The sequence below is a fragment of the Argentina silus genome, assembly GCF_951799395.1.
Source record: "Argentina silus genome assembly, chromosome: 7".
NCBI classification, from domain to species: domain Eukaryota; kingdom Metazoa; phylum Chordata; class Actinopteri; order Argentiniformes; family Argentinidae; genus Argentina; species Argentina silus.
In genome coordinates this window covers 22,823,644-22,838,677 of record NC_139661.1, presented here as the reverse complement: position 1 = coordinate 22,838,677, position 15,034 = coordinate 22,823,644, and the positions used below count along the sequence as shown (strand labels likewise).

Here is a 15,034-nt window from a genome sequence, read left to right as displayed (position 1 = left end):
TGCAGCGCCGTCTCCACGACGGCTTTCCCCTCGGAGCTTTTTCCTCTCGATGGGAAGGTAAACATGTCGGTGCAGGGAGGAGGAACGAGAGGCTTTTATTTCAACACAGTTCTGTCCCTAGCCCGCTCTTTAGCGACACACCGACCCGCACCGGTCGAGAAGGTGAGACATCCAACATCGACCTTTCATTGAATCTGAAACAGATGCAGTGGTTAAGTTGTAAAAGTGTTTCCACCACTCCGCTTCCGCAGGCGGTGGTTTGGTATGGGTGATACATTTGACAGGTGTGTCAGTGTGGCATGCCAGCAGATTTATTTCACCTGAGTGAGTCAGTGAAATCATTCCCTACTCTAATGTCACGCATGGAACTAGTTGCCTTGGAAGTAGTTGAAAGTTGCCCATTTGCATTTTAATAGATGCTAGCGAGGCTGCCTCAAAGTATTGCGCACTGCAGTCAAACAGGTACTAGTGTTGAGTTGTCGACGGTGTCAGCCACCCGCCGGCCCGGAGCACACGAAGACGGGCACGAATGGCGTCTTCAGTTGGACTAGTGAATGCAGTACAAGTTGCGCTTTCCTCTCTGAATTAAACATGGCAGTTAAATGTATGCGGATATAATACATAACAATGGCACCAATACAATACACTCATTGTCAACAAGCAATGTCTCCCAACAAGCTATTGACAGTGGCACAGCTGGCTTCATTCACCCGTGACTCCATCAACTCCCTGTCCTGTTTGTGGCATTTGCAGCAAGTCAGCAAGCATTGATTATGTCTTCTGAATCATCAAACAAACAATTTATGAGCAGTGTTCACTTCAGTAGGATTGAAATGATTGAAAAACTGCATGATGTTGCATGGGCACACTGTAGGTAGGTTACACCTCAACACCTAACACCTCAGCTGTCCAGTTTCCGGTGCGTAGCCTGGGTTTGCTGCTTTCCTGCCCACTTTGAGAAGAATACTTAGGGTGTGCAGATTTAAATTGAGTGAGAGCTGAGCCAATGCTTCATTTAACAGCTACCCTGATATGGTGTGCCTTCATGCAGTGTTAGACACCATACCATGTGGGCAAGCCATATCAGGGCTTGTTTGACACCAGCCTCTATGCCTGTACTGCTGTTGCCAGTCCAACTGGTCTCAGCATGGTGAGCGAGTGCATGTGCTTGACCTGAGCTGACCTGGGCTGACCTCAGTGCTGGTTGACCTGTACGGTGTTGCCCTGCTCCTGACCCCTGACCCCTGTGCCCCTGGTCTCTCTCAGGTCCAGAAGCTACAATGCATGTGCCCTGTGGAGGTACGGGGTGTGTTCACCCTCGATGTGCGGCGCAGAGATGCTGTCATCGCGCTGGCCGTGTTCCTGGTGGAATCTGACCTGCAGGTAGGTGGTCAGGGATATGTGGTCCTCTGTGGGGGGAGGGGGGGGTCAGAATGACTCTGAGAGATAGGGAGCTGCAATGTAAGTCTCTTTGGATAAAAGTGTCAGCTAAATAGCGTATATTATAGGGATATGTTCAGTAGATGGATGTTCACGTTGTTGCAAGCAGAAATATTGTGGAGAACAGAATTGGTCATTTGTTCCAAAAGATGAGAGAATAATTTCTCCTCTACGGGTTGAATTTCGATGCCCATCATCCTGAATGTTTAATTCCTGAGATTACCCTGTAGGCCGACATGAGCAGATGTGCACTAATGGGGCAGATTCCAATCCTGTTATTCCACACACACCCCGATTTCAAACCCGCCGGCCAGATTAAGCGACTAGCCGTTCACTCATCAGGTGAATGTTAGCTGTCTCAGGCCAGTCCACACCCATCAGCACAGTAAACTCATTCCCCTAATCTGGTTGAGCTTGAGATTAGATGTGGTGCTGTGTAAGCTACTGAATCCATCACAACAAGAAACGGTTTGTACGGTCTCTCTGTCATGAGACTTACACAGCACACACTTCTGAGGAAGCATAAATCCCCCCCACACACACCCACACATCCCCCATACGCACACACACACACACACATACACACACGCATGCACGCACATGCGCACACACACGCACATGCGCACACACACCCACCCACACACACACGCACATGCGCGCACACACACACACACACACACACACACACACACACACATTCATTCCATTTTACAGTACATTGACTACATTCACATTTTTGTCATTTAGCAGACTCTTATCTAGAGTGACTAACAGGAAGGAGGCTACATTCAACTCAAACACAAACACAAACACATAGCATAGCATAGCATGGCCATCCATCGCAAGGAGTAGCAACTGTCCATGTTCAGAATACTGCAGTAAGGGAACATTCAACTCGTTTCCTCCACCATTATGGACAGAAATAAAGAAAAGCGTGGCTCACTCATCTACTGTAAGATATGATCCTTTTAAGTTGAGTTAGGTGTGTTCACCGTGTTAAGAAGTGTTACTGTGTTGCTTTACCCCTGCAGCACAAAGACGCACTTGTTTCCTACTTGCTGAGCCTATTGAGGGGGCTGCCACGGGTCCAGTGGATCGAAGAGAGCTCGGGAAAGAAAGGGAAGGGTATGGACAATCCCCTTAGTCACTGAATCTTTCATCAGGAATTAACCTCTACCACTGTCATTGCAATCTTAGTATATTACATTAGCATCGTCAAAGTGACATTATTCTGACACACTGTATTGGCATCTACACCACATAGAGTATTGACGTTATGTTTTCAATGTCATTGCAGCCTGACTCGCTGTAAGGCCTCAAGCCGCCTCGGCAGCCTTTGATAAGGCCCTGCATGTGTTTACTGTTTGATAATTTGACTGACACTCAAATGAGTTTTTTTTTTTTTTGTAACTCTGCAGTACTGCAGTCTGTGTTCTTACTTTCACTATTCTGTTCTGTTTAACTCTGTCTGTGTCTCTCTCCGTCTCCCCCTCAGAGTCGCTCCCTGTAGCAGAGAACTTCAGCTTCTGTCTGGTGACCCTGCTGGCAGATGTGGCTCAGAGAGACCCAGACTCCAGGCCCCAGGTCAGATCAGAGGGCCGGTGTCTTGCTCCTCAGGGTGCTCCGGTGTTATTCACTTCAGGTCCCAGGACGGCTCAGGATTTCAATGCTGGTCACACTATAGCATTTCAGTTCAGGGCTGTGAGCTAGGGAGCTGAGGGTTTCAGGTTGAATTTAATACCTTTATTATCCATTCAAAATGTAGACTTTTTCTTCTGCCCCGTGGAATTCACAGGATGAGGTAAATTCCAAGGTTGACTTCCTTTGCTGTGTCTCTAGATTCTGGAGGCCGTCATGGAGGTCATGCAGGGACTTCAGGAAATCTGCCAGACCCCAGAGAACCATGATAAAGGTACACACACACACACACACACACACACACACACACACACACACACACACACTTCCCAGATAGTGGCAAATCTGACGGCCCACTCCCTTCTCTCTCCAGTCTACCTGTGCAGGTACCTCGTCCCCTGCCTGCTGGGCGTCACCCGGGCGTTTGGTCGCTATAGCAACACAGAGGAGTCTCTGCTGTCCAAGCTGTTTCCACGGGGATCCCCCAAGGCCCCTCTGGTTACCGAGGAAACGGAGGGGGTGCGGCGAAGGTCCTTCAATGACTTCCGCTCCATCCTGCCGTCCTCGCTGCTGACGGTGTGTCGCGACAGTGACACGCTACGTAGACGCACCGCCACGCCCACAGACGCCTCCTCACAGGTGTGTGTGTGTGTGTGTGTGTGTGTGTGTGTGTTTTCTCTCAGCTGTGAATGTGGGACTATTAGTCTAATTTTAACATTGGGAACACTTTTCACAGTGATATTCTCTAAATGTTGCATAAACTGACATTTTGAAATCGTTCTTCTTCAGAGAACGCTGTTGGATAAATTGAGTTTTGTTCCCTAGGTCAGCCCGGATCCCGGAGGCCACTCCCCCTGCTCCCCTACAGCCTCAGGCCCCAACTACTTTGAAGGTGAAACCAGACTCACCACAGACACATACTGTATGAACCACACCAGACTCACCACAGACACATACTGTATGAACCACACCAGACTCACCACAGACACATACTGTATGAACCACACCAGACCCACCACAGACACATACTGTATGAACCACACCAGACTCACCACAGACACATACTGTATGAACCACACCAGACTCACCACAGACACATACTGTATGAACCACACCAGACCCACCACAGACACATACTGTATGAACCACACCAGACTCACCACAGACACATACTGTATGAACCACACCAGACTCACCACAGACACATACTGTATGAACCACACCAGACTCACCACAGACACATACTGTATGAACCACACCAGACCCACCACAGACACATACTGTATGAACCACACCAGACTCACCACAGACACGTACTGTATGAACCACACGATGATTAGTTTGGAATATATGGGATTAATTAAAACATTCACAGCACTTAATCAAACTGTGCAGTTAGAATTTAGGATGTGTAATTGCTTTTTCACTGGCCCAGTACACACTCCACTGAGGAATACATAGCTTGAATAATGACTTGGATAGAGTTGATTAACTGCATGAAAATAGGCCAATGGGATAAATGCATTTGAATTACAACATCTGCAAGTTACTGAAACACTAATTTACTAAAACTGATGTGTGTTTAGTTGAGCTTACTGTGTGTGTGTGTGTGTGTGTGTGTGTGTGTGTGTGTGTGTGTGTGTGTGTGTGTGTGTGTGTGTGTGTGTGTGTGTGTGTGTGTGTGTGTGGTGTGTGTGTGCACAGGCACATGCACACCAGTGTGCTGTCATTCAGGAAGGCGCAACATTTTTCAGGAGATTACCATAAGAACATTACATAATCCTAACAATTGCAGCCAGATGGTCTAGAAATGAAAGGGTATTTTTGGCTGAAAACTGTTTTGTGTCTCGATTTCGTGCTGTGAAGCATATTTTGTGCTGTGAGTATTCCTGTGCTTTTAGATTTCTGAGTCAAACAGGACCGGGATGAGCTGAGGGTTCATTCTAACTTCACCACCTCTTTTCTCTTTCTTTTCTCTTTTAAAACTCTCCCTCCCTTTCCTCTCTCCAGGCTCCTATCTTCCAGACAGTAGCTCTGTAGACCCAGACTACTACTTCTCCACTGTCAGCTCCAGTTTCTCCATGTCTCCTCTCTACATGGGGGAAGGAGAGGGGGAGGTGGAGGTGCCTGTAGACCTCCTCAGACAGCTCCTGAGCATGGTACAGCACCGCACCACACAATATGCCTGCCCTACTACTGTCTTTAGTAGCAGGAAGTCTACGGCCATATTTCAGTCGCACATACAGGACCAGTCAAAAGTTAGGACACACCTTGCCAAGAGTGTGCAAAGCTGTCATCAAAGCAAAAGGTGGCTACTTTGAAGAATCTAAAATATAAACCATATTCTGGTTTGTTTAACACTTTTTTGTTTACTACACAATTCCATTTGTGTTCCTTCATAGTTTTGATGTCTTCAATATTAATCTACAATGTAGAAAATAATAAAAAAAAATAAAAAAAAGGAAAAACCATTGAATGAGAAGGTGTATCCAAACTTTTGGCTGGTACTGAATATGGCCATATTTAAATCATTACAAATAATTATTTCAATTGCATTCAAAAGATCTTAATTTTTTTTCCTTGTTCAGGTGAAACGGTTTGTGTCCGACTCCTTCCTAAAAACGCTGGACGCCACCATGGTGGAAGTCACAAAGGTGGACCTACTGTCTCTCCACACCAGCCTTGGGTGTATATCTATACACCTCCACATACTGAGCCACAGGAGATGATGTTTCTGACGTGTCTTTGTGTTTTATCGGCAGGCCAATCTTGGTATTAACCTCGACTATAAAACCTTCAGTGACCCTCTCTACGTCTGCATGTTCAAGATGCTGAGGGACACCCTCTATTACATGAAAGGTGAAATATGACGTGTATAACACCTACCTTTCGCTCCCTAAGTGTGTTTATTCACCTGTAATAACAACCCTCTGAAATGTGTTTATTCACATGTAATAACAACCCTCCCAAATGTGTTCATTCACATGTAATAACAACCCTCCCTTGCTTTATTCCAGCCCTGCATCCAGGGTTTGTGCGTGAGGTGCATGACTTTGTCCTGGAGCAGTTCAGCAGCAGCCAATCAGAGCTGCAGAGGGTCCTCCACGATACAGAAGGGCTGCCAGGGGAGCCCAGCCCCCTCAAGCTCCGTTGCCAAGCCAACGCTGCCTGTGTTGACCTCATGGTGTGGGCCGTCAAAGACGAACAAGGTAATGAATCATTTTGGTGGACCAGAATAGACGTGTTCTGTACTGTACACTATGTAAGTGGCAACTTCTCTAGATGGTCAGTACTTGTGGTGGTGCCTACACATCCACCTCTCCCTCTGTAAGTGGTAACTTCTCTAGATGGTCAGTACTTGTGGTGATGCCTACACATCCACCTCTCCCTCTGTAAGTGGTAACTTCTCTAGATGGTCAGTACTTGTGGTGGTGCCTACACATCCACCTCTCCCTCTGTAAGTGGTAACTTCTCTAGATGGTCAGTACTTGTGGTGGTGCCTACACATCCACCTCTCCCTCTGTAAGTGGCAACTTCTCTAGATGGTCAGTACTTGTGGTGGTGCCTACACATCCACCTCTCCCTCTGTAAGTGGCAACTTCTCTAGATGGTCAGTACTTGTGGTGGTGCTACACATCCACCTCTCCCTCTGTAAGTGTGGTGGTGCTACACATCCACCTCTCCCTCTGTTGGGTTGCAGGAGCTGAGAACCTGTGCACTAAGCTGTCAGAGAAGCTGCAGTCCAAGACCTCCAGCAAAGTCATCATAGCACACATGCCCCTCCTCATCTGCTGTCTGCAGGTACTGCACTCTACCTACGTCTGTCTGTCTGTCTGTCTGCCTGCCTGTCTGTCTGCCTGTCTGTCTGTCTCTCTTCCTCCTCGTCACATGCCCCTGCAGTGATCTCCTACAGGCGGTGAAAGGGACTAGTGTTTCGCTAGCTCTGTACATAACAGCAAGACTTGATGGAGAAGCGCAAAACAGAACAGTGAAATTAAAGGTCTGTGTTTTCTCTCTCTCTCTCTCTCTCTCTCCCTGTCTCTCTCTCTCTCTCTCTCTCTCCCTGTCTCTCTCTCTCTCTCTCTCTCTCTCTCTCTCTCTCTCTCTCTCCCTGTCTCTCTCTCTCTCTCTCTCTCTCTCTCTCTCTCTCTCTCTCTCTTACAGGGTCTGGGGCGTCTGTGTGAGAGGTTTCCAGTAGTCGCCCACTCTGCCACCACCTCTCTCAGGGATTTCCTGGTCGTCCCGTCCCCTGTCCTCATCAAGCTCTATAAATACCACAGCCAGTACAGCACTGGTAAATACAACAATTACCTCCTGTAGAGCACAGGTTACCATGGCAACCCCAACAAGCATAGCACAGTTACCCCCACGCAAATGGCAAACTTTGTTTTACTCTGTAGGAGTACTGCAGGGATAGCCAGGGATAGTTTACCTGATCCAATTTGGACAGCATAGGCAATTAGTTACCATAGAGTGATGCGCGTGTGTGTGTGTGTGTGTGTGTGTGTGTGTGTGTGTGTGTGTGTGTTCTGGTGAAGGCACTGGTGAATCTGTGTCACACATCCCAGTCAGATTACATCTATTGATCTACTGATTGATTACCTTAGTGGAAGCACAGCTACTCTTTAACAAATCAAAAAGCAATTGGAGTTATTGACTCCAAGCCCTGAGGTGTGGACCAGTTACAGTTAATAATGAATTACCACAGCTATACCACTCTGCTATGATTTCATGTAAGATTAGATTTTTGTTATAGATTCAATATGAATTTCCATTTCTCAGAACTAGCTCTGCGATTTATTGTGTTGATGTTGTCGTGATGTCGTCCTTTTTGTATTCATCTTTGTGAACCTTGGCTGCAAAACTAATTTCCCCTAGGAGATAATAAAGAAGCCTTGAACCCTGATATAACAATAGTGTACTGCCTGGTTTAATAGAGGTTGTTTATTGAAAGTACAACCATAACACTCCTACCTCTCTCACACACTCTCGTCCAGGGGCAGGAGAGATCAGGATCAATGTGACCAATGAGCACTCTCAGGCCACCTTCAACATGCTGTACAGCAGGAAGGACCAGCCGTCGATGTACGAGCAGCTCAGAGACATCTCCATAGACAACATATGCAGGTAAGACACACCTGTGCAGTTACCTGGGTCACGCTCAGTAGCCCCAAACTGAAGAAAAAAGTGTTCGAAAAACAATTTAAAAAAATAAATAAAAATTCTCTCTCTCTCTCTCCCTCCCTCCCTCCCTCCTCTCTCTCTCTCTCTCTCAGGTGTCTAAAGGCCGGTCTGACTATGGACCCAGTGATAGTGGAGGCCTTTCTGGCCAGCCTGTCTAACCGTCTCTACATCTCACAAGAGAGTGACAAGTAAACAAGTTTGTTTGTCTTTGAAGTCTTAAAACACAAACGTTGCCATGGACTTCATCAACCGAAATGCTCTGGCCAATCATGTCTCACTCTCCCCCCCAGGGATGCCCACCTGATCCCAGACCACACCATCCGGGCCCTGGGTCACATCGCCGTGGCTCTGAGGGACACTCCCAAAGTCATGGAGCCCATCCTGCAGATCCTACAGCAGAAGTTCTGCCAGCCGCCGTCCCAGCTCGACGTGCTGATCATAGACCAACTGGGATGTATGGTCATCACTGGGAATGTAAGTTATTCTACAAACACACACACACATACACTCACACCCCAACCCTGACACCTACCCCTGATCCAGCCTCCTTCCCGAATCAAAGTTGCTCTTCCTCCGCACTACAGCAATACATCTACCAGGAGGTGTGGAACCTGTTTCAGCAGATCAGTGTGAAGGCCAGCTCAGTGGTGTACTCTGCCACCAAGGACTACAGAGACCATGGCTACAGGTACAGAACCACAAAAACAGGTGGCTTTGGGATTGTTTATATGAAAGGTTAAATGTACCATGAGTCTTTGTTGTTTGTTAATGTGTTTGGTTTGGTGTGCTGCATCCCGCCCACAGATACAGCTCCCTTGCAGTGATCAACGCTCTGGCCAATATCGCGGCCAACCTGCAGGGGGAGGTATTAGTTGATGAGCTGATGGTGAATCTACTGGAGCTGTTTGTTCAACTGGGCCTTGAGGGCAAGAGGGCCAGTGAGAGGGCCTCAGATAAGGGCCCTGCACTGAAGGTAGGATGCACAGACAGACAGACAGACAACCACGCACGCACGCACGCATGCACGCACGCACACACACATAAACACACGCACGCACCCACCCACACACACACACACACACACAATGGAATGTTTTTTGGTAATTCCTCTTCATTTTCCTTCAGGCATCCAGCAGTGCAGGCAACCTTGGGGTCCTCATCCCTGTCATCGCTGTGGTAAGTATGCTGTCTGTGCAAGGCTTCCACACGTTTCTTACTTGAACCATTAACACTACAGTATTAATACACCCTAAATTGGGAAAGCTATCTGTGTCAGATCAGATGCTGACACATACCAACCCAAACAGATTGTGAATCTGGGCAGCATTTGGTTAGTGTTTAACTTTACTGACAAATGTTTGCTCTTATTGCAAAAGAAGATGAGTGTCACTGGGTTTCTATTGATGTTTGGGAACCATGTGAGGATCCGTTTGTTTCAAGATATCATTTGGAAATATATATTGCAGGCAAAAATTACTTTGTTCAAGCATTTTATCTTTGTTAAGTTTTTAATGGTTATCATACAACACAAAAGCATTTTCAACTGTTCAAAATGCTTTTGCAAATCGTTTTTGGCCAAATTTGCAGAAAGAACTTACACTAAAGCTGTACACTTTTCAGAACATCTAAATTCATTACAAAATAGCCTCAAATTACCATACCATGTTTTGTTCATTGCCTCAACTATAACAACATTACATTCATGTTCTCACAGAAATTGAGTGTTGGGTATTTCAGTACAGTTTGTTCTACTGACCTCTGCTGTAGACACAAGGAGAGATGGAACATTAACAGACAGCAAATAACAAACACTTGACAACCCCTGTCCCCTCTCCCCCATCCCCTCTCCCCTCTCCCCCATCCCCTCTCCCCATCCCCTCTCCCCCATCCCCCCATCCCCTCTCCCCATCCCCTCTCCCCATCCCCTCTCCCCTTAGAGGCTCACACTGGCCTTCATGGCTAATTGGTTCATTGCAGGATCAGCAGGATTAGTTTGATGAACAGGATAGCTATGTCAGTGCTTTTATTTAGAATGTCTATATTTCATGATGCACAAATATCCCCATGCAATACAAATGACAACATTGTTTAGCAATATCGTGGAAACCCCCGTAACCATCACCACGTTCAGTCTCTTCAGATCTACACACAGTGAAGGAATAGGGGCTAGGGATTTATTTGGGATGCGACATCAGTGGCAGGTCTAGCTCTGTGAGGGGTCCACCACCCGTCCCATGAAGACCAGGCAGTCTGTGCGGTGCTCGTAGATGAGGAAGAGGAAGGGATGGTCGACCACAAAGCGGATCTGGGAGGAGAGGGGCATGAAGCCCACCTGGGTCAGAGCTGCAGCTTCCGTCCCCTCTTCATTCACCGTGATTGTGCTCTGGTGTTTCAGCTGAGGACGGAGAGAGAACTTGCTGTAATATCAACATCATTAGTCAAGTTTTACTCAGTAAGTTAGTTAGTGTAGTTAAGGAAAGAGGAGATCACGGTTTGGCCCCTGATGTGATTTCATGGGGACACTGCCTAAATGGCTTGATGATATACTGGGAGTCATTTAGTTTTGACTGTGTTTTAGAAGTCCTAGCACAGTGAGGTTCTAATGACGGTCTAGTGGTGTTGAATACGGCGTCCGTGTTTGGTTTGGTGTTTTTCTGGAGAGACATACCCAGTTAATGGCGATCTTCTCTGAGGTCATCCCAGTGAAGTCCCCCTTGTCGTTAAACAGGTCGGTCAGGCCCATCTCCTTCAGGTTCTCGATCAGGTCGTAACTCTGCTCCAGTTTGAACCTGGGAAAGACCACCTCGCGTGTCCTGGGGGAGAAAAACAACAAGCAAATGAAATTGTCTCTTTTAGACCCATGTCTCTGATTTAGGTGACAATCCTCCTTCACCTGTTGGTGATGTTCTTGGTAAGGCTTTCACACTTGCTAGCACACTCTGCTCACCTGTTAGGTGGGGGTGCTGTCCTGTGGTCTTGCTACCTGTTGGTCAGGAGTGTTCTTACCTGTTGGTCATGTTCTTGAGCCACTTGTTGACCACGGTGGGAGAGATCTCCTGCTCCAGGTTCCTCATGCCAGAGATCTTCCGTGGCAGGGCGATGATCATGCTGATGTTCCCTGTGTATGGGAGCTGCAATGGCAAGGATTGGATTTATTTACTCTGGTGATTTTCCAATCCTGAGAGCACATTACAATTGCGGGGGAATATTGACTATGTGGGAGGAGGTTGGTGGTCCTCTGTGGCTCAGTTGGTAGAGTATGGCGCTAACAATGCTTAGGTTGTGGGTTTGATTCCCGCTGGGACCATATATACTGAAATGTATGCACTCACTGCAATGTAAGTCGCTTTGGATAAAAGCGTCAGCTAAATGGCATATATATATATATATATAGAACATGTGCACCCACCTGTAGGATGTCACATTGTAGTTCATGGTCTGCAGCTGCCATGAAGTTCCCCTTGTTTTGCATCATCGCCACTCGTACGTTTGTTTTCTCATTTACGCGGAAGTTCCGGTAGTGAGTCATCTCTTTTGGGAATTTCTGCTCCCATGCCCCTGTGTGTGGGAATTCAGATTTGTTTTGCTCGAGCTCAATTTGTATTGCCCGGCTTTCGTCAATAATAGAGTTTCTCAAGTCTAGTTTGGCTTTGAGTCTGAACAGAGTCTGGGTGCTTTAGTGTCGTACCTTGCCTTGTTCACTTTTCAAGTACAGTTGTGAGGCTAGCTGCTTTTTTTGTTTAACTTACCTTTAAAGTAGAGGTAGTTGAGGAGCATCAACACCATGTTGGGGTCTATACTCTTCAGTGGTTCTTTGATCAGCCCTTTGGTCAGCTTCAGGATGCGTCGGTTGGCCTTGTCCAGAAACGCAGGGTCGCTAAAGTTCACCGACTGTGGATCAGCAAAATAATATGCCTTTGTGTCGCTACGGAAAGCATCTTCCACTACCACCTCCTTCTTCACGTAAAGGTCGTTTACAGAACGCAGAGTGTAGCCGAAGTTCCTCCTGAACAGCCGGTGCGTGAGCTTCCTGAAGAGCTTGTGCACAGTGGCGTTGTCGTAGTGATGGCTGGCGTTGACGAAATCGGCAAATCCCAGAGCCCTGTAGAGCTGTGCGTGGGTTCCAGGCCCTGCCCCCAGCGACATCATTCCCATGGCGATGGAGATTCCGGCAGGAGCCAGTAGGATGTTGTCGGTCTGGTTGACGTCGTTACGGAGGCTCCTGTAGAGGTTGAACCCGAAGCGGGCGTTGATGGAGTTGATCCGCTGGAGCCGGGAGCGCCCGTGGAACAGGCGCAGGAGTCGGGCGCGGCGAGTCTTGGGATCCGATGGCTCGGCAAAGATGTCAATGTCCGGAGCAGGAGTGGCGATCTCGTCTATTTCGTCCCCCTCACTGTAATGAGATTATGGGTTGGTTTGATTTGGTCAGGCAGCCGTATCGACATGCTGTCTGGGCGGAGAGGTGATAAGTCAATAAAAACCAGTTCCTACCCCCCTTATTCTTAACTTCTTTACCTACCTGTAGTCGTCCCCACCCAGTATCTTATCAAAGTCGATGTAGTCTTCGTCCTCGTAGCCCTCCAGTGGAAGATCGTTGGTGATTGTGTTCTCTCTGTGGAAGTCCAGGGGGATGGCCTCCATGTCCAGAGCTTCTCCTGGGACCATGCCTCTTGGTTCTGGTTCTGGTTCTGGTTCCATAAAGTGAGAGCCCAGGTCTTTGACCCCAGCCAGAGACGGGCTGACCAGGAGACATGACACAGTGATGACTGTGATGACCCACATCCTGACAGACAGAGACGGAGACAGAACAGCACAATATGGTTTTGAAGGGTTTGAGGAAATGCTCAGTATCGGACATGATAGATGTGCCCCTTCTCTCAGTAAATAGAGACAAGAGTTCACAAAACATTGGGTTAATTTTAAGAGGAGATTGACTCAAGCATTTGTAAAGCTAGCACAAATAACCGTTATCAATATTAAGCCTACTTTTGATTTGATTTTAGCTTTTTGATTTGGTCTGGAATTTACACTTTTACCCCTCTCCTTTTTAATAGGACTCCCATTTTCTAACATCGCTTAACAACATAGGAGATTAGTGTGGCCTTTTTAAAATGGATTTTATGCCCCAAATGACAATCATGGTCTGTAAAAAGGCTTACCTGTGCTTTCTCTGTGGTGGCGGTTACTGGTGTGTTCGTTCTGTTTGCAACACTGAACAAAGAGCTGAAAGCCCAAACTGAACTTTGATGTGGGCTTCCCCTGAACAAATAGGACAGATCAAACAACAGGCTATCTGAAATCTTTAACTCTTCCCAACTCAATAGATCACTCTGCAAAGGGAAACAAATATTTTATCAGTAGCAATGAGATGAAAAAGATTACAAAAGATTGAAATTGATCATTTTAAATGGGGATTTTCGAACACAATAATTGTGCTAGATCTTAGTCACTGAGGAACCAGTCTTTTGAGAAATTGGTCTTAATTTATTACTACTATATTATCTGCTAGGGCACTCTCATTAGTAATATTCCATCTCTCTCTCTATCACTTTCTTTCTTTCTTTCTTTCTTTCTTTCCACCTTTCCCTCCCTCCTACTCTCTACCTTTCCACAGCTGACCAGACGATTGCCGCCAATCAAAGAGGCTAAGCCCCGCCTCCAGAAGCTGTTCAGGGACTTCTGGCTCTACTCAGTAGTGATGGGCTTTGCTGTAGAAGGATCAGGTAAGTAGGAGGAGGATAGGAGAAACAAAGAGAGCCATGTAGGAGTATACACTGTGAAGTGTTGGGTATCAGTATCAATCCTATGGGCCTCTACAGAAACCTTTCATAGAACTCTCTATCCCTTCCCTGTCCCTTCCCTGTCCCTTCCCTATCCCTTCCCTGTCCCTTCCCTGTCCCATCCCATCCCTGTCCCATCCCTGTCCCATCCCTGTCCCATCCCTGTCCCATCCCTGTCCCTGTCCCTGTCCCATCCCTTCCCTGTCCCTTCCCTGTCCCATCCCTGTCCCTGTCCCATCCCTGTCCCTGTCCCATCCCTGTCCCTGTCCCATCCCTTCCCTGTCCCATCCCTGTCCCATCCCATCCCTGTCCCATCCCATCCCTGTCCCATCCCTGTCCCATCCCATCCCTGTCCCTGTCCCATCCCTGTCCCATCCCTGTCCCATCCCTGTCCCTGTCCCATCCCTTCCCTGTCCCTTCCCTGTCCCATCCCATCCCTGTCCCATCCCATCCCTGTCCCATCCCATCCCTGTCCCATCCCTGTCCCATCCCATCCCTGTCCCTGTCCCATCCCTGTCCCTGTCCCATCCCTTCCCTGTCCCTTCCCTGTCCCATCCCATCCCATCCCATCCCTGTCCCTTCCCTGTCCCATCCCATCCCTGTCCCTTCCCTGTCCCATCCCATCCCTGTCCCTTCCCTGTCCCATCCCATCCCATCCCTTCCCTGTCCCTGTCCCATCCCTGTCCCATCCCTTCCCTGTCCCATCCCTGTCCCTTCCCTGTCCCTGTCCCATCCCATCCCTGTCCCATCCCATCCCTGTCCCATCCCTGTCCCATCCCATCCCTCTCTCAGGACTGTGGCCAGAGGAGTGGTATGAGGGAGTGTGTGAGATCGCCACCAAGTCTCCTCTCCTGACCTTCCCCAGTGGAGAACCCCTACGCTCAGAGCTGCAGTACAACTCTGCCCTGAAAAACGACACAGTCACGCAGGTACGCACGCATGCACACACACACACACACACACACACACACACACACACACACACACACTCA

General features: G+C 47.9%; 2 protein-coding genes across 2 annotated transcripts in view; one reads left to right on the top strand and one right to left on the bottom strand.

Moving 5' to 3' along the window:
* The first annotated feature begins 54 nt into the window (after positions 1 to 54).
* pi4kab (phosphatidylinositol 4-kinase, catalytic, alpha b) overlaps positions 55 to 15,034 on the top strand; it is a 32,891-nt gene continuing 17,911 nt past the window's right edge. Inside the window, exons 1-21 of the mRNA XM_083674130.1 lie at positions 55 to 162; positions 1,267 to 1,383; positions 2,472 to 2,565; positions 2,936 to 3,024; positions 3,280 to 3,352; positions 3,452 to 3,717; positions 3,904 to 3,970; positions 5,089 to 5,237; positions 5,667 to 5,732; positions 5,841 to 5,937; positions 6,096 to 6,287; positions 6,779 to 6,879; positions 7,243 to 7,372; positions 8,076 to 8,205; positions 8,355 to 8,450; positions 8,553 to 8,736; positions 8,847 to 8,950; positions 9,067 to 9,235; positions 9,388 to 9,438; positions 13,877 to 13,985; positions 14,835 to 14,971. Coding sequence (XP_083530256.1) covers positions 64 to 162; positions 1,267 to 1,383; positions 2,472 to 2,565; positions 2,936 to 3,024; positions 3,280 to 3,352; positions 3,452 to 3,717; positions 3,904 to 3,970; positions 5,089 to 5,237; positions 5,667 to 5,732; positions 5,841 to 5,937; positions 6,096 to 6,287; positions 6,779 to 6,879; positions 7,243 to 7,372; positions 8,076 to 8,205; positions 8,355 to 8,450; positions 8,553 to 8,736; positions 8,847 to 8,950; positions 9,067 to 9,235; positions 9,388 to 9,438; positions 13,877 to 13,985; positions 14,835 to 14,971 — 2,520 coding nt within the window. The 5' untranslated portion in view covers positions 55 to 63. The remainder of the gene's footprint in view (positions 163 to 1,266; positions 1,384 to 2,471; positions 2,566 to 2,935; positions 3,025 to 3,279; positions 3,353 to 3,451; positions 3,718 to 3,903; positions 3,971 to 5,088; positions 5,238 to 5,666; positions 5,733 to 5,840; positions 5,938 to 6,095; positions 6,288 to 6,778; positions 6,880 to 7,242; positions 7,373 to 8,075; positions 8,206 to 8,354; positions 8,451 to 8,552; positions 8,737 to 8,846; positions 8,951 to 9,066; positions 9,236 to 9,387; positions 9,439 to 13,876; positions 13,986 to 14,834; positions 14,972 to 15,034) is intronic.
* serpind1 (serpin peptidase inhibitor, clade D (heparin cofactor), member 1) lies at positions 10,466 to 13,468 on the bottom strand (the record flags this gene model as incomplete). The annotated part of the gene is made up of 7 exons (XM_083674275.1): positions 13,422 to 13,468; positions 12,782 to 13,045; positions 12,012 to 12,655; positions 11,672 to 11,820; positions 11,269 to 11,393; positions 10,931 to 11,075; positions 10,466 to 10,657 (listed from the first exon to the last, which is right to left on the bottom strand). Exons 2-7 carry the CDS (start codon positions 13,042 to 13,044, stop codon positions 10,466 to 10,468), a joined length of 1,518 nt encoding a protein of 505 aa, XP_083530401.1. The 5' UTR covers position 13,045; positions 13,422 to 13,468.